At 39.4% G+C, this 16,624-nt stretch overlaps 2 protein-coding genes across 3 annotated transcripts; both read left to right on the top strand.

Annotated features, from left to right (window-relative positions):
• Nucleotides 1-8,505: 8,505 nt before the first annotated feature.
• LOC115628205 lies at nt 8,506-10,744 on the top strand. Of its 2 annotated transcripts, XM_030524200.1 has the most exons (3): nt 8,506-8,750; nt 8,841-10,512; nt 10,577-10,744. In XM_030524200.1, exon 2 carries the CDS (start codon nt 9,196-9,198, stop codon nt 9,949-9,951), a length of 756 nt encoding a protein of 251 aa, XP_030380060.1. In that variant the 5' UTR covers nt 8,506-8,750; nt 8,841-9,195; the 3' UTR covers nt 9,952-10,512; nt 10,577-10,744. The 2 variants fall into 2 exon arrangements, with proteins under 2 accessions (XP_030380060.1, XP_030380059.1); XM_030524199.1 differs by having other exon boundaries at nt 8,506-10,512.
• Nucleotides 10,745-12,496: 1,752 nt separating this feature from the next.
• On the top strand, nt 12,497-14,163 carry LOC115628206. Its single transcript, XM_030524201.1, has 2 exons — nt 12,497-12,720; nt 12,795-14,163. The coding sequence occupies exon 2, from the start codon at nt 13,249-13,251 to the stop codon at nt 13,888-13,890; it is 642 nt and encodes a 213-aa protein (XP_030380061.1). The 5' UTR covers nt 12,497-12,720; nt 12,795-13,248; the 3' UTR covers nt 13,891-14,163.
• The last annotated feature ends 2,461 nt before the right edge of the window (nt 14,164-16,624 follow it).

The following is a 16,624-nucleotide window of genomic DNA, read 5'->3' as shown; positions in this document are numbered from 1 at the left end:
TCACACCGATGAAAGATCAATGACACTAAATACCAATGGAGGTCCGTCCGTTTCTGGCGGCGGATTTTTCCCGAAGTGTTCCCTCGTTGAGGTTTCTGGAGCTTCTGTGAGCACGACCAGAACTGCTGCCCAACAGAGTCCTCGAAATGTTCCCCCGTTGAGGTTTCTGGGGCTTCTTTGAGCACGACCAGAACTGCTGCCCAACAGAGTCCTCGAAATGTTCTTTCGCTGAGGTTTCTGGGGCTTCTTTGAGCACGACCAGAACTTCTGCCCAACGAAGTCTCGATTAGTCGCTTTGTTGACTAATCGTTGTAATACAGATTGTAGGAAAACTGCCCGATAGCGAAATCTTTAGCACGTAGATTCAGCTGGCACAGCTTCCTTGTTGCGGTCCTTGTTGAGTTAGCCCCTAGTAACAAACTAGTAGCTCAGTATTTTACAACCGGTACTTGAATCAAGTGTAATTCGGAGGAGCTGAAAGTTAATGTGAGATCAGAGCTGCACAAGTGTTCTTGTGGTCCTGTCTGTTTATTGATTGAAATGCAAGGGCTTATATACAACATTTTGAATGTGCGTAGGTCTAATTATTTCTAATAAGTCATTCTTAAAATAAATTGTTGCTGGGATGTTGTATGCAGCGTGCATATCCAGCGTAGGTGTAGGTAGACGTGGCAGCCGGTTGGTGGTTGTTTTGTGCACATGCGCGGCCGCTATTCTAACAATAGCTAAGAATAGCTGCCTGCGTTGGATTCATATGCACATGCGTTGGCCATGCGTATCTCATGATACGGTCAAGTGCGTGTGACATTGAAAGTACGATGAACTTCAGCGATGTGGGTGATATATGAACACCAACAACAAGAACGGAGAGTTTTTCGATTCATATGGGAAGTATAATGATATAAATAATGAACTCGTAAAGTTGTTAAAAAATAAGTAGAGAAGCTAGTTTCGGGTGGCCCGATATTGAAATCCTCTGTACATATGTGTAGAATAATTATACGTGTATGTGTGTGTGTCTTGTGTGCCTGTGCAAAGCAGTAGCAACAGCAAAAACTGCGGGCACTGCTTGGTCATATATACGGCTATAACTTCGGCTATAAATCGGCCTATCAATCTGAAACTTGGCATGCGGACTTAAAATCACTAACGGAAGGTATTTTTCGAATTTCAATGAAAAATTTGCTCATTTTCTGCATATTCACATAAGGCATCTGGGACTAAAGGTTTGTGTCCGTAATAATCTCTGAGATATAGGCGGTTATACGAACGAAAAATCGGGAAATCCCCCATAGAGGAGAAATGGGGGACAAAATAAACAAGAAAGGAATGCTAAAGTCGAGCAGGCTCAACTCTTAAATACCCTGTACCACACCACAAAAAAAAAAGTTAATTTAATTTAATTAATTAATTAATTAACTTAATTTAATTAATTAACTAAATTAAATATAAAATATTCCATACATGCATACATACATTGCTGCATTGGGGGCTGCATCGGGAAAAATGAACAAACTCGTCCTTTCTCGGGCTCAGGAGAATCTACATACCAAGTTTAGTTATTCTAGCTCTTATACTTTCTGAGATCCTTGCGATCATACAGACAGACGGACAGACAGACAGACGGACAGACAGACAGACGGACATGGCTATATCGACTCGGCTTGTCATGCTGATCAAGAATATATATACTTTGTGGGGTCTGCCACGCCTCCTTCTGTGTGTTACATGTACACTCGCACAAAACTAATATACCCTTGTCCCCTTTGGGTACAGGGTATAAAAATAAAACAAACTCGTATAGCGTACACACATAAGGCATCTTGTAGTGCGGTTGGGGTCGGGGTGTTGTACTTGTAGTGTAAGAAAAATTTTAAAATTTTCTCACCACACCCCCCCCCCCCCCCCCCCCGGGGGAATTCCCTCTTCTTTTCCGTCTCTCTCTTTCCACCTTTCTCTTTTCCTGTTTCTCTATCTCCCTTTCCTTCTTTCTTTTTCTCTCTCTCGTTCTACTTCATACTTTTTCTAATTAGTTGTTAAATATAATTAATTTTCCACCCCTATCTACTTTTTATATAGTTTTTTAGGTCTTAAATGTCTCTGACCCCATATGGCTGTGAATCGCGGCATAGCTGGCCAACTGGCGAATAAAATTCCCCCAACGTGTCGTTCTCTCACTGTGCTATGGAGGATTCGAGGCGTGCACTTCTTGCGTTGCTCTAACTTAGCTCGTCGGACGGAGTGGGGTTCTTTCTCCTCCTACCATAGCAGATACACCACTTCAAGAAAATAAGTGCACTTAACAGAAACTACCAAAACAGCAAATTGAGTATTCGGATTTGTTCCCACAATCAGGATAGAAGCGGACAGACAGACTAATGTAGAGTATATTGCTTCTAGGGTATTAGATGTAGTTATACCTTATTCTGTACCCACCCTACCTTGGCATTCCAGAAATAAGAATCATGCTACTTTTAAGTTTTGTTTGGCGATGACATCTTAATTAGCGAAAGGAAATTTACGACTTCATATCCAAGTTGAAGGCATACATAATTATAATTCAAAAACATTCTCTTATATATACATATATATTTAATAGTTTGCAACATATCAATTTCTACAGTAAGCAATATTCCAAAATAAGGCTCATATGTACGTTATTAAAAAAAAAAACATTACAGAAAATTCATTTAAATTCCAACGTTAAAAGTGAAATCGAGCGTAAATTGCAAATTAAATCAGATTGAAAAGTATGATGTCAAAAGATCAAATAAAAAAATGTAAATCACTTACCATGCACTGCAGTCGTTGAGCTCAAGAGGACTTGCTGGCACAAAAAAAAAAATATATTAATGATCTTAAACTACATACGTACTTGTACATACTACTTTATGTTAGTTTTTCTTTGAGGCAGAAACGTGGCCATATAACAAATGAATTTGCACATTCTTATTAAATTGGTGCTGCGACACAAAGAGCCACTAAAAGTTACTCGCGGCAACCATGATGCTGTAATGGATTGAAACTTGCATAATTTGCATAAAAATTAGCTTTTTTATTTTTATCTTAAATAATGATTGAGTTTAAATTTCTTTTTTTTTCTTTTTTTTGTAATCGAACTTAAATTTTGCCTCACTACATGGTTAAAATTAGGAAGTACAAGTACATACATGTATGTTTTGATTATCTACGCCTTTTTATTGCAAAGGCAAAATGCCAAAAATTTACAGTTACCGTCGCTAGGCAACGACTGAGTAAGCGATAGTAAAGCAGAAACCGAATATCGGAGCTACGCATATTCTGCTTCGCATTGCGGGCAGATGTATGTATGTACATACATTTTCGGTCAAACTCGAGTATGTACCCATGATGATTATCGGTATGATTATTTTATTTGGGTATAGTGACAAGCAATGACTGGTTGTGAACGAGCCCCCAACGAACACTCAGTTCGAATCAAAACTGCAAAAACTCAGAAGTGAGCGGTTGTGACCGAAACTTCTTGCATGAATGCAAGCAATGATTGGTTTTAAACGAACCTTCCAACCAGTCAGTTCGACTCACAACTGCAAAAAGTCAGAAGTGAGCGGTTGTGACCGAAACTTCTTGCATGAATACAAGCAATGACCGGTTGTGAACGAACGCTCGCCAACCAGTCAGTTATATTAATTTGCTTTTTTTAAAGATATTTGAGTTCATTTTTTTAAGAAATAAAATCATGCTAAATGTCATAATATAATAATAAATATATGTATACATATATATGTTTTCTTTTCATTCTGTACCTATTTATTTAAAATACCTACATACATATACACATGTTTGCTCATAATTGCAAACAACACATGCACGCACAAATACATAAATATGTACATATGTACATATGTATGTACATGCATTTTGTATACGGTCATACTCGGGTAAAACCTGCACAATACTCGAGTAATACCCGAGTACAGCTCGCGCAATACCCAAACAATACTCGAGCAATAACGACACTATACTCGTTCGATTAAACTAAGGCGGCCAACCGTCCCGCATTATGCGGGACAGTCCTGCATTGACAGGTGTTGTCCCGCATTGAAAAATCGAATAAAATAGTCCCGAAAAACCTGAAACGCGTCCCGCATGTCCCGCATTACCAACATGACATTTAAAATACATTATATAATAGAGTACGAGATAGAAAACCATTGTTTTTATCTACTGCATCTCCTCCTGCTCTCCTGTTCGACAAAACAGCGGTAAATTGAGGTGCTTAATAATCTAAGAGAAAAAGGAATACCAATGCAAAATTGCCTATCTATCATCCAGTATCTTCTCTGTTTTTATTTTCATTGATAATTGCTTTGTGGACGAACGTCACTAAAAGTGGACACATTTCTTTTAAAATATAATATTGGCAGTTGCGGACAATTTAATGACATTATAAATAACAAGAGAGAACGCTGAGCAAGCCCGACACTGAAATACCCTGTACCAAGACTAACTTCCGGCAATGAGCTTATGCGTCCCGATGTAGTACTGGAGTAAAATTGTTTCGGTAACTTAGAATTGACCGATTTTCATAAAATTTAAAAAAAATATATATTTATGTATATATAAATTATCTTTGCAAATATGGTTTATGTTCTTATTTGGTTAATGTGCGCTCAACCGTTTCCAGACGGACGGACATACTTTGATCGATTTCTCTCGTCGTGCTGATTAATATGGGGTTGGAGATACTTCCTTTGCGCAAACCTAATATATACATTTTACCTTACGGGTACAGGGTAAAAAAATCCAGTACTGGTCAAAAAGTTTCACTCGTGTGAAAAATATGATTTTAAAAATAAATAAACAAACAAATTGAAAGATTGAATAATTATTTTAAGTGTTTAATATTTACATATGTACATATGTAACTGTACATATGACACATCGAAAATAACACCACCTTAAATTGTCCCGCATTGGCTTTTGAAAAAGTTGGCCGCCTTAGATTAAACGCTCATTCTGCAAAGTCTGGTTTGCTTCGATAAGGACCCAGTCATCTTAAACGAAGTGACCGAGCCTGAACTGTTTGAAAGCAAACCAATCAAGTCCGGTGCTTGTTCGTAAAAATAGAAAAAATAAGAAAAAGGCTAATAGTACTCAACTCGTTCGAGCTCGTTTGCAGCCAAACAAAGATCTGATTTGATTGAATTTGCAGCTAGGGTGGTCGAACATACTCGTTGCAGTTGTCTAAAACATATGTATATGATTTGTTCTAATTAATCTCAATAAATTATAAGATGTGATTATTTAGATATTCTGTTTATTGCAGTCAAACTTCGATGTATCGATATCGTTAGTATCGGTGGATTCAGCTATCGAAATGTTCATTTAAATACCTTAAATGCCTTCCTACTGGTAATTAATAAGGTGAAAATATATGGGTCGGTAATGCACACACAAAATACATACATACATAAATACAATTTGAAACGTTATATTGAGCCGGGTTAAGACGGCAGTACCTGCTAGTATGTACATACATATGTGCATGCATGGGTTTTGTTTTGTTTCTAATAATTTATTTTTTGTATATAGAGTACAGAAAAATTGAATTTTATTTTCAATATTATTTTATTATTAATGCCAAATGTACTGAACAATAAAAAAACTACTTTTGAAAATGTTAAATTTTTTTGTTTTTAATTAATTACCATTTCTTGCCCTGTCAGTGCATGACAATCAAAAAGCCTATTCATTTAATTTTAGAGTTGTTTACAATCAACAACGATGATATAGAAAAAATTTTATTACAGTATAATAACATACACCTAATAAAAAAATGTTGACAGAACCAGTTTTGGTCGGATGTAAAATCATATATACAAGTACTTGTAGTCCATATAGCAGGCAATTATCAATTTTTAGAATTGGCATCCTTTGCCCTTACTTTGTTGTCATTACCTTGCTCAAAAGCGGAAGTTAAGCATGTGTTCAGCCAAATGTGGACGTTGAATGCAATCTTGTGCATCAGGTAACATTGAGATATTATTACATTTAAGTAGATATGTATTTAATTAATTTTAACCATTTACTAGATTCGGGTTACGTCGGTATGGTGCATGCTACATAACGTATAAACTTCCAGAAAAATATCTTAAAATTGTAGGCACAAATGCGTCATACAACAATGACGCAGACGTCAATGATGCTAAAATTGACGAATTCATAATAAAAATAATTTTTTGTAACGACGCATTGACATTCCAAACAATAAAAGGCAAATTTAATATGAAAACACTAGCAGTCCTGTTTTCTGTCCTTTTTAAATTTTTCTATCCCTTTTTCCGTTTTTTTTATTTGTTTGTAGTTATTTTGTGGCGTGTGTGTGTGTGTGTGTGTGTATGTATACTAAGTTGTCCCCAACTGTTTGATATGCATTTTATGTTGTTATAGCCTGTACCCAAAGGGTGAAAGGCTATAATAGTTTTGTGCGCATGTATGTAACACACAGAAGGAGGCGTGGAAGACCCCACAAAGTATATATATTCTTGATCAGGATGAGAAGACGAGTCGATATAGCCATGTCCGTCTGTCCGTCTGACCGTCTGTCCGTCTGTCTGTATGAGCGCAAGGATCTCAGTAAGTACAAGAGCTAGGATAACCAAAATTGGTATCAAGGTTCCTATAAGCCCTAGGCAGAACGAGTTTGTTTATTTTTTCTGATACACCCCCCCACTCCCCCGCAATTCGTATTTTTTCTTATAACTTCCGTAATTTTCGGAATTTTAAAATCAATTTTGGTAGGTACATCCAGTTAGTACTAATGTGTACGTGTGCCAAATTTCATCATGATAGGTCAATTCTGAAGAAAGTTATAGCCATAAAATCGCTGCTCATGCGCTGCCTGCAGCTCTGTCGGCAGCGCTGCCCGCAGCTGTTGTTGTTGTTGCTGCTTTTGTTCAACTTTGTGCTGCATACATACACGCATATAAACACGCATAGGTACGTGATGTAAATGTATGCTGTTTAAACTGAACATAAACATGTATTCTAATTTAATTTAATTAATTATTTTAATTAATTAATTCATTCATTTTTTTAATAATTTAATTTTTTTTAAATTTTTTTTTTTTTAATTTTTCCTTTTTGTGGAGAGTACAGGCTATTTTACTGTCGGGCTTGCTCGACTGTAGCGTTCTTTCTTGTTTGTTCTGCCTGCATTTGTAAATCGAAACCCACATTGGGTATGGTGAGCTTTGGCATTCCCTCCAAGGATGATGCCTAGCATTTTCCGTCTGCTGTCTTCCACCAAGGATTTCAGCGGCGGTGGCGGTGGAGTATCTTAATGATCGTGGGGGAGATAGAATGATGTCATTCCTAACTCGATGTCTCCCACTCTGTCTTTGGCGTTGGTGTTTATACTGACTGTTGTTATGTCAGCATCGCTATATTGGCAGAGTAAAATAGCATTAAGTTGTCTTTTTGCCAAGATACATGATCGCGGTTTTCACTTGCATCGACAACTGCCAACCATTCTCCCGGTTACGTTTCTCCTACCTTGTCGATCGATATCTTGTATAGAGAAACTGTTCGCTCGTATTCGCATGCAATCAGATTCACGTTACGCTGAAACCACCCTGCATCAGTGCAACTGGAAGGAGGCCCGGGACTTTCTAGGAGCACTTCCAAATGAACCGTGGTGAGCGCGGCTTGCACCCACTGGTGTTTAGGTATTCTGCCATCGTCATTGTTTTTTTTTTTGGTCTATGACCCCAATGGCCTTTCGTCCTTCGACCACCCATGCGTCTTTTGCTTTTATGACCCTGAGTTTGGGTCTTCCTCCATCGAACGCTGTCGTTGAACGGTTGGTTCACTTCGTAATTGAGCGCAAAATTGGGCTTCACCCGCCTTGCCCACTAGCATTGCTAGCATTTCCTCCAATGCCTGTGCTGCCTCAATTGACTCAGAATTAGTTCAGTTCAATTACTTATCCGTAAAATGTTGCGAATTTTTTTACTTTTTATACTCTGTACATAAAATGTACAAGAGTATATTAGGTTTGCGGGATCTGAAAAATGTAACAGGCAGAAGGAGGCGTGGCAGACCCCACAAAGTATATATATTCTTGATCAGCATGACGAGACGAGTCGATCTAGCCCTGTCTGTCTGTACGTCTGTCAGTCAGTCCGCCTGTCCGTATGTACACCTGGATCTCAGAGACTATAAGAGATAAAGACACCAAATTTTGCACAAAGATGCGTTATGAGTGTACGCAGTGCAAGTTTGTTTTATTTTTTTGATTTTCTCCCCCACTTCACCCCTATGGGGGTTTTCTCGATTTTCCATTCGTATAATCGCCTATATCTCGGTGTAGCCGCCGCAGCACAGCCTAATTTGAAGTCATCGTTAATTTGAATTTTTAATACATCACCTATCTATCTGGCAACACCAAAACTTACCATACGATCAAAAAGCTGGAGGTACGGCAGTTGCAGCACAGAGGCCGAAGCCACAAGATTTTTTAAAGCTCTCGATATATCTATTTTCGCGGTCGCGAATAATTTGTATTAATATCCAAAACTATTGAATAAATAATTACGAATAGAAATGAGTGCTATTAGAAGCTTTTAACTTCCTTGACTTATGCCGGCTGCAACATTTATTTAACAAATCTTTATGGCTTTTGCGCGTCGATGAACAGTTAAGTTCCGCGCATTAGTTAAATGTGTAAAGTGAAATTGTGAAATACAAGGCTTGTGTTTAATATTCTGGTAAGGGCGTCGTTAGAACATTAAGTTCCACGCTTGCAAAACTTAAATATAGCACAATATTTCCACAATATCAGTTTGTGCTTCCAGAAGACTAAGACGCCACGGAGCGTCTCTGCAGCTAACTGTAATCTTCTGTATGTAGCACGCTGTATGCGGCACAAACAAACACATACAATCAAAATTATACCCGTGCATATAGCGTGTGGTGAAATTACAACAGTGTGGTGCGTATAACGCACATCTAAAGTACAGTCACTAAGCGTGAGTGCAGCGTTGAGATTAGAGTGCTCTGTGTTCTCTGCACGTCTCGAGGAATCTGTCCAATCAAGGCTGTGAGTAGGGGCATAGCTCGCATTAGCAAATAAAATTCCCCCATCGGAACAGAAAACTCGGGTGCCAGAACGCAGATCTTTAATTACCTGCCTCCGCTTAGATATCACCAACCATGATCGGGCACGAGCACAACAACACAAAGTGCGGCTATTGCAAAAAAGAACGTACTAGCACCGGCATATCAAGCTGGGTGCAATGCGATATATGCAAAGCATGGTACCACTTTTCGAGCGCTCGTGTTAATGAGGAAAAAAACGAAACGGGGTGGGCATGCCTCCACTGTGAGCTCAACGACATTCCATGTTCCCGCGATGAAACTGAAAAAACCTTCACAGTTTCTAAAAAGAAATACGAGTCATGGGTAATAGTGGAGCTCCTAATTGACCTGGTAGTATCGGAAGCGGATAACGCAACTACACAGGTTTCTACCGTTGTGAGGCCATCAAAAGGTTTGGCAGTAACACACAACGAAGTCCAGTACTCATCTGGCACAGCCACACTTAAGCAAAATACTACAGCTGATGCTCAACTAGAGAAAATGGGTTTGAATGAGGAAAGATCAACAACCGTAAATAATAATATGAATACGGGCGTATCTAATAACATTCTATTATTACAGATGCTAGAAGAGAATCGAAATGCTGAACAAAAATACGATATACTTTCACAACAGAGTGGAGCGAGTTCGGATCTAATGTCCACATATGTGGGTCCTACTAGCGCACAGTTGGCGGCGCGCCAAGTATTACCAGCGGATTTGCCAACCTTCAGCGGCAATCCGGACGAATGGCCCACCTTTATCAGTGCGTTCGAGAACAGCAGCGCTGCTGGTGAGAGAAAAACTTCTTTTACCGTCAATGGTGCCTGAGAATACAGGCACATTAAAAACATTCTTCGGACGCCCGGAACAAATTATTGAACGCATCATTGAAAAGGCAAAAAATATATACATACACAAAGACAAGTTGGACTCACTTATCGACTATGCAATATTATTTTATGGAATTGGCTCTAGTTATGTTGAGTATGTACATACTACAAATTTGGAGACCGTCGAAAAAAAAAAATATTACAACATATCGTATGTATGAAAAAAACAACGAAAACTAAAGTTATTAATGAAAACCCTAATGCCAATCAAAAAGCCTATTATTTTAATTTTAGAGTTGTTTACAATCAACAACGATGATATAGAAAAAATCTTATTACAGTATAATAACATACACCTAATAAAAAAATGTTGACAGAACCAGTTTTGGTCGGATGTAAAATCATATATACAAGTACTTGTAGTCCATATAGCAGGCAATTATCAATTTTTAGAATTGGCATCCTTTGCCCTTACTTTGTTGTCATTACCTTGCTCAAAAGCGGAAGTTAAGCATGTGTTCAGCCAAATGTGGACGTTGAATGCAATATTGTGCATCAGGTAACATTGAGATATTATTACATTTAAGTAGATATGTATTTAATTAATTTTAACCATTTACTAGATTCGGGTTACGTCGGTATGGTGCATGCTACATAACGTATAAACTTCCAGAAAAATATCTTAAAATTGTAGGCACAAATGCGTCATACAACAATGACGCAGACGTCAATGATGCTAAAATTGACGAATTCATAATAAAAATAATTTTTTGTAACGACGCATTGACATTCCAAACAATAAAAGGCAAATTTAATATGAAAACACTAGCAGTCCTGTTTTCTGTCCTTTTTTGTGGTGTGTGTGTGTGTGTGTGTATGTATACTAAGTTGTCCCCAACTGTTTGATATGCATTTTATGTTGTTTGTTCTGCCTGCATTTGTAAATCGAAACCCACATTGGGTATGGTGAGCTTTGGCATTCCCTCCAAGGATGATGCCTAGCATTTTCCGCCTGCTGTCTTCCACCAAGAATTTCAGCGGCGGTGGCGGTGGAGTATCTTGATGATCGTGGGCGAGATAGAATGATGTCATCCCTAACTCGATGTGTCCCACTCTGTCTTTGGCGTTGGTGTTTATACTGACTGTTGTTATGTCAGCATCGCTATATTGGCAGAGTAAAATAGCATTAAGTTGTCTTTTTGCCAAGATACATGATCGCGGTTTTCACTTGCATCGACAACTGCCAACCATTCTCCCGGTTACGCTTCTCCTACCTTGTCGATCGATATCTTGTATAGAGAAACTGTTCGCTCGTATTCGCATGCAATCAGATTTACGTTACGCTGAAACCACCCTGCATCAGTGCAACTGGAAGGAGGCCCGGGACTTTCTAGGAGCATTTCCAAATGAACCGTGGTGAGCGCGGCTTGCACCCACTGGTGTTTAGGTATTCTGCCATCGTCATTGTTTTTTTTTGGTCTATGACCCCAATGGCCTTTCGTCCTTCGACCACCCATGCGTCTTTTGCTTTTATGACCCTGAGTTTGGGTCTTCCTCCATCGAACGCTGTCGTTGAACGGTTGGTTCACTTCGTAATTGAGCGCAAAATTGGGCTTCACCCGCCTTGCCCACTAGCATTGCTAGCATTTCCTCCAATGCCTGTGCTGCCTCAATTGACTCAGTGGCATGGCGTCAGAGTATACGAGCCGCCGTACGTTGCTCCCTGTATCCGATCTTTATCGGGCCTGGCCGGGGCTGATTAGCTGACCAATACTCCACTGGTTTCCCCTCGTGTCTCATCTTCGCCGGTCCGTCAGCTGCCGTATGCTTCCTGACTGCCGTGGTGCTGGGAAGAGCCTTAGGGTGCCCAGTGGCTTGGCTTAGTCCTCTTAATAGAGGAGTTAGGATTTGCCTTTGCTCTGCACGCCGATTCCACAGTTTAAAATAAACAAAAATTATATTAATTTTAATAATTTTGACAAAATGGACTTTTTGAGAATACCCTTTATCAAATTTACTAACCAAGGGTACCCCTACCCCTTCCTCGGAATTAGTTCAGTTCAATTACTTATCCGTAAAATGTTGCGAATTTTTTTACTTTTTATACTCTGTACATAAAATGTACAAGAGTATATTAGGTTTGCGGGAGCTGAAAAATGTAACAGGCAGTCTGTCAGTCTGTCCGCCTGTCCGTATGTACACCTGGATCTCAGAGACTATAAGAGATGGAGACACCAAATTTTGCACAAAGATGCGTTATGTGTGTACGCTGTGCAAGTTTGTTTTATTTTTTTGATTTTTTCCCCCACTTCACCCCTATGGGGGTTTTCTCGATTTTCCATTCGTATAATCGCCTATATCTCGGTGTTGCCGCCGCAGCACAGCCTAATTTGAAGTCATCGTTAATTTGAATTTTTAATACATCACCTATCTATCTGGCAACACCAAAACTTACCATACGATCAAAAAGCTGGAGGTACGGCAGTTGCAGCACAGAGGCCGAAGCCACAAGATTTTTTAAAGCTCTCGATATATCTATTTTCGCGGTCGCGAATAATTTGTATTAATATCCAAAACTATTGAATAAATAATTACGAATAGAAATGAGTGCTATTAGAAGCTTTTAACTTCCTTGACTTATGTCGGCTGCAACATTTATTTAACAAATCTTTATGGCTTTTGCGCGTCGATGAACAGTTAAGTTCCGCGCATTAGTTAAATGTGTAAAGTGAAATTGTGAAATACAAGGCTTGTGTTTAATATTCTGGTAAGGGCGTCGTTAGAACATTAAGTTCCACGCTTGCAAAACTTAAATATAGCACAATATTTCCACAATATCAGTTTGTGCTTCCAGAAGACTAAGACGCCACGGAGCGTCTCTGCAGCTAACTGTAATCTTCTCTATGTAGCACGCTGTATGCGGCACAAACAAACACATACAATCAAAATTATACCCGTGCATATAGCGTGTGGTGAAATTACAACAGTGTGGTGCGTATAACGCACATCTAAAGTACAGTCACTAAGCGTGAGTGCAGCGTTGAGATTAGAGTGCTCTGTGTTCTCTGCACGTCTCGAGGAATCTGTCCAATCAAGGCTGTGAGTAGGGGCATAGCTCGCATTAGCAAATAAAATTCCCCCATCGGAACAGAAAACTCGAGTGCCAGAACGCAGATCTTTAATTACCTGCCTCCGCTTAGATATCACCAACCATGATCGGGCACGAGCACAACAACACAAAGTGCGGCTATTGCAAAAAAGAACGTACTAGCACCGGCATATCAAGCTGGGTGCAATGCGATATATGCAAAGCATGGTAAAAAAAGAAACGGGGTGGGCATGCCTCCACTGTGAGCTCAACGACATTCCATGTTCCCGCGATGAAACTGAAAAAACCTTCACAGTTTCTAAAAAGAAATACGAGTCATGGGTAATAGTGGAGCTCCTAATTGACCTGGTAGTATCGGAAGCGGATAACGCAACTACACAGGTTTCTACCGTTGTGAGGCCATCAAAAGGTTTGGCAGTAACACACAACGAAGTCCAGTACTCATCTGGCACAGCCACACTTAAGCAAAATACTACAGCTGATGCTCAACTAGAGAAAATGGGTTTGAATGAGGAAAGATCAACAACCGTAAATAATAATATGAATACGGGCGTATCTAATAACATTCTATTATTACAGATGCTAGAAGAGAATCGAAATGCTGAACAAAAATACGATATACTTTCACAACAGAGTGGAGCGAGTTCGGATCTAATGTCCACATATGTGGGTCCTACTAGCGCACAGTTGGCGGCGCGCCAAGTATTACCAGCGGATTTGCCAACCTTCAGCGGCAATCCGGACGAATGGCCCACCTTTATCAGTGCGTTCGAGAACAGCAGCGCTGCTGGTGAGAGAAAAACTTCTTTTACCGTCAATGGTGCCTGAGAATACAGGCACATTAAAAACATTCTTCGGACGCCCGGAACAAATTATTGAACGCATCATTGAAAAGGCAAAAAATATATACATACACAAAGACAAGTTGGACTCACTTATCGACTATGCAATATAAAATAATTATGGAATTGGCTCTAGTTATGTTGAGTATATACATACTACAAATTTGGAGACCGTCGAAAAAACAAATATTACAACATATCGTATGTATGAAAAAAACAACGAAAACTAAAGTTATTAATGAAAACCCTAATGCCAAATGTACTGAACAATGAAAAAACTACTTTTGAAAATGTTAAAATTTTTTGTTTTTAATTAATTACCATTTCTTGCCCTGTCAGTGCATGACAATCAAAAAGCCTATTATTTTAATTTTAGAGTTGTTTACAATCAACAACGATGATATAGAAAAAATCTTATTACAGTATAATAACATACACCTAATAAAAAAATGTTGACAGAACCAGTTTTGGTCGGATGTAAAATCATATATACAAGTACTTGTAGTCCATATAGCAGGCAATTATCAATTTTTAGAATTGGCATCCTTTGCCCTTACTTTGTTGTCATTACCTTGCTCAAAAACGGAAGTTAAGCATGTGTTCAGCCAAATGTGGACGTTGAATGCAATCTTGTGCATCAGGTAACATTGAGATATTATTACATTTAAGTAGATATGTATTTAATTAATTTTAACCATTTACTAGATTCGGGTTACGTCGGTATGGTGCATGCTACATAACGTATAAACTTCCAGAAAAATATCTTAAAATTGTAGGCACAAATGCGTCATACAACAATGACGCAGACGTCAATGATGCTAAAATTGACGAATTCATAATAAAAATAATTTTTTGTAACGACGCATTGACATTCCAAACAATAAAAGGCAAATTTAATATGAAAACACTAGCAGTCCTGTTTTCTGTCCTTTTTAAATTTTTCTATCCCTTTTTCCGTTTTTTTTATTTGTTTGTAGTTATTTTGTGGTGTATGTGTGTGTGTGTGTATGTATACTAAGTTGTCCCCAACTGTTTGATATGCATTTTATGTTGTTTGTTCTGCCTGCATTTGTAAATCGAAACCCACATTGGGTATGGTGAGCTTTGGCATTCCCTCCAAGGATGATGCCTAGCATTTTCCGTCTGCTGTCTTCCACCAAGGATTTCAGCGGCGGTGGCGGTGGAGTATCTTAATGATCGTGGGGGAGATAGAATGATGTCATTCCTAACTCGATGTCTCCCACTCTGTCTTTGGCGTTGGTGTTTATACTGACTGTTGTTATGTCAGCATCGCTACATTGGCAGAGTAAAATAGCATTAAGTTGTCTTTTTGCCAAGATACATGATCGCGGTGTTCACTTGCATCGACAACTGCCAACCATTCTCCCGGTTACGCTTCTCCTACCTTGTCGATCGATATCTTGTATAGAGAAACTGTTCGCTCGTATTCGCATGCAATCAGATTCACGTTACGCTGAAACCACCCTGCATCAGTGCAACTGGAAGGAGGCCCGGGACTTTCTAGGAGCACTTCCAAATGAACCGTGGTGAGCGCGGCTTGCACCCACTGGTGTTTAGGTATTCTGCCATCGTCATTGTTTTTTTTTGGTCTATGACCCCAATGGCCTTTCGTCCTTCGACCACCCATGCGTCTTTTGCTTTTATGACCCTGAGTTTGGGTCCTCCTCCATCGAACGCTGTCGTTGAACGGTTGGTTCACTTCGTAATTGAGCGCAAAATTGGGCTTCACCCGCCTTGCCCACTAGCATTGCTAGCATTTCCTCCAATGCCTGTGCTGCCTCAATTGACTCAGTGGCATGGCGTCAGAGTATACGAGCCGCCGTACGTTGCTCCCTGTATCCGATCTTTATCGGGCCTGGCCGGGGCTGATTAGCTGACCAATACTCCACTGGTTTCCCCTCGTGTCTCATCTTCGTCGGTCCGTCAGCTGCCGTATGCTTCCTGACTGCCGCGGTGCTGGGAAGAGCCTTAGGGTGCCCAGTGGCTTGGCTTAGTCCTCTTAATAGAGGAGTTAGGATTTGCCTTTGCTCTGCACGCCGATTCCACAGTTTAAAATAAACAAAAATTATATTAATTTTAATAATTTTGACAAAATGGACTTTTTGAGAATACCCTTTATCAAATTTATTAACCAAGGGTACCCCTACCCCTTCCTCGGAATTAGTTCAGTTCAATTACTTATCCGTAAAATGTTGCGAATTTTTTTACTTTTTATACTCTGTACATAAAATGTACAAGAGTATATTAGGTTTGCGGGAGCTGAAAAATGTAACAGGCGGAAGGAGGCGTGGCAGACCCCACAAAGTATATATATTCTTGATCAGCATGACGAGACGAGTCGATCTAGCCCTGTCTGTCTGTACGTCTGTCAGTCTGTCCGTCTGTCTGTATGAGCGCAAGGATCTCAGTAAGTACAAGAGCTAGGATAACCAAAATTGGTATCAAGGTTCCTATAAGCCCTAGGCAGAACGAGTTTGTTTATTTTTTCTGATACACCCCCCCACTCCCCCGCAATTCGTATTTTTTCTTATAACTTCCGTAATTTTCGGAATTTTAAAATCAATTTTGGTAGGTACATCCAGTTAGTACTAATGTGTACGTGTGCCAAATTTCATCATGATAGGTCAATTCTGAAGAAAGTTATAGCCATAAGTAAAATCGCTGCTCATGCGCTGCCTGCAGCTCTGTCGGCAGCGCTG

This window comes from Scaptodrosophila lebanonensis, unplaced genomic scaffold (assembly GCF_003285725.1).
Source record: "Scaptodrosophila lebanonensis strain 11010-0011.00,11010-0021.00 unplaced genomic scaffold, SlebRS2 tig00000112-arrow-arrow-pilon, whole genome shotgun sequence".
In the NCBI taxonomy this organism is placed as follows: Eukaryota; Metazoa; Arthropoda; class Insecta; order Diptera; family Drosophilidae; genus Scaptodrosophila; species Scaptodrosophila lebanonensis.
This window is presented reverse-complemented; position numbering and strand designations above follow the sequence as displayed.

Excerpts from the sequence above, each read along its gene's own strand:
- LOC115628205 (XM_030524200.1), top strand. The coding sequence starts at position 9,196 with ATGATCGGGCACGAGCACAACAACACAAAGTGCGGCTATTGCAAAAAA.
- LOC115628206 (XM_030524201.1), top strand. The coding sequence starts at position 13,249 with ATGCGATATATGCAAAGCATGGTAAAAAAAGAAACGGGGTGGGCATGC.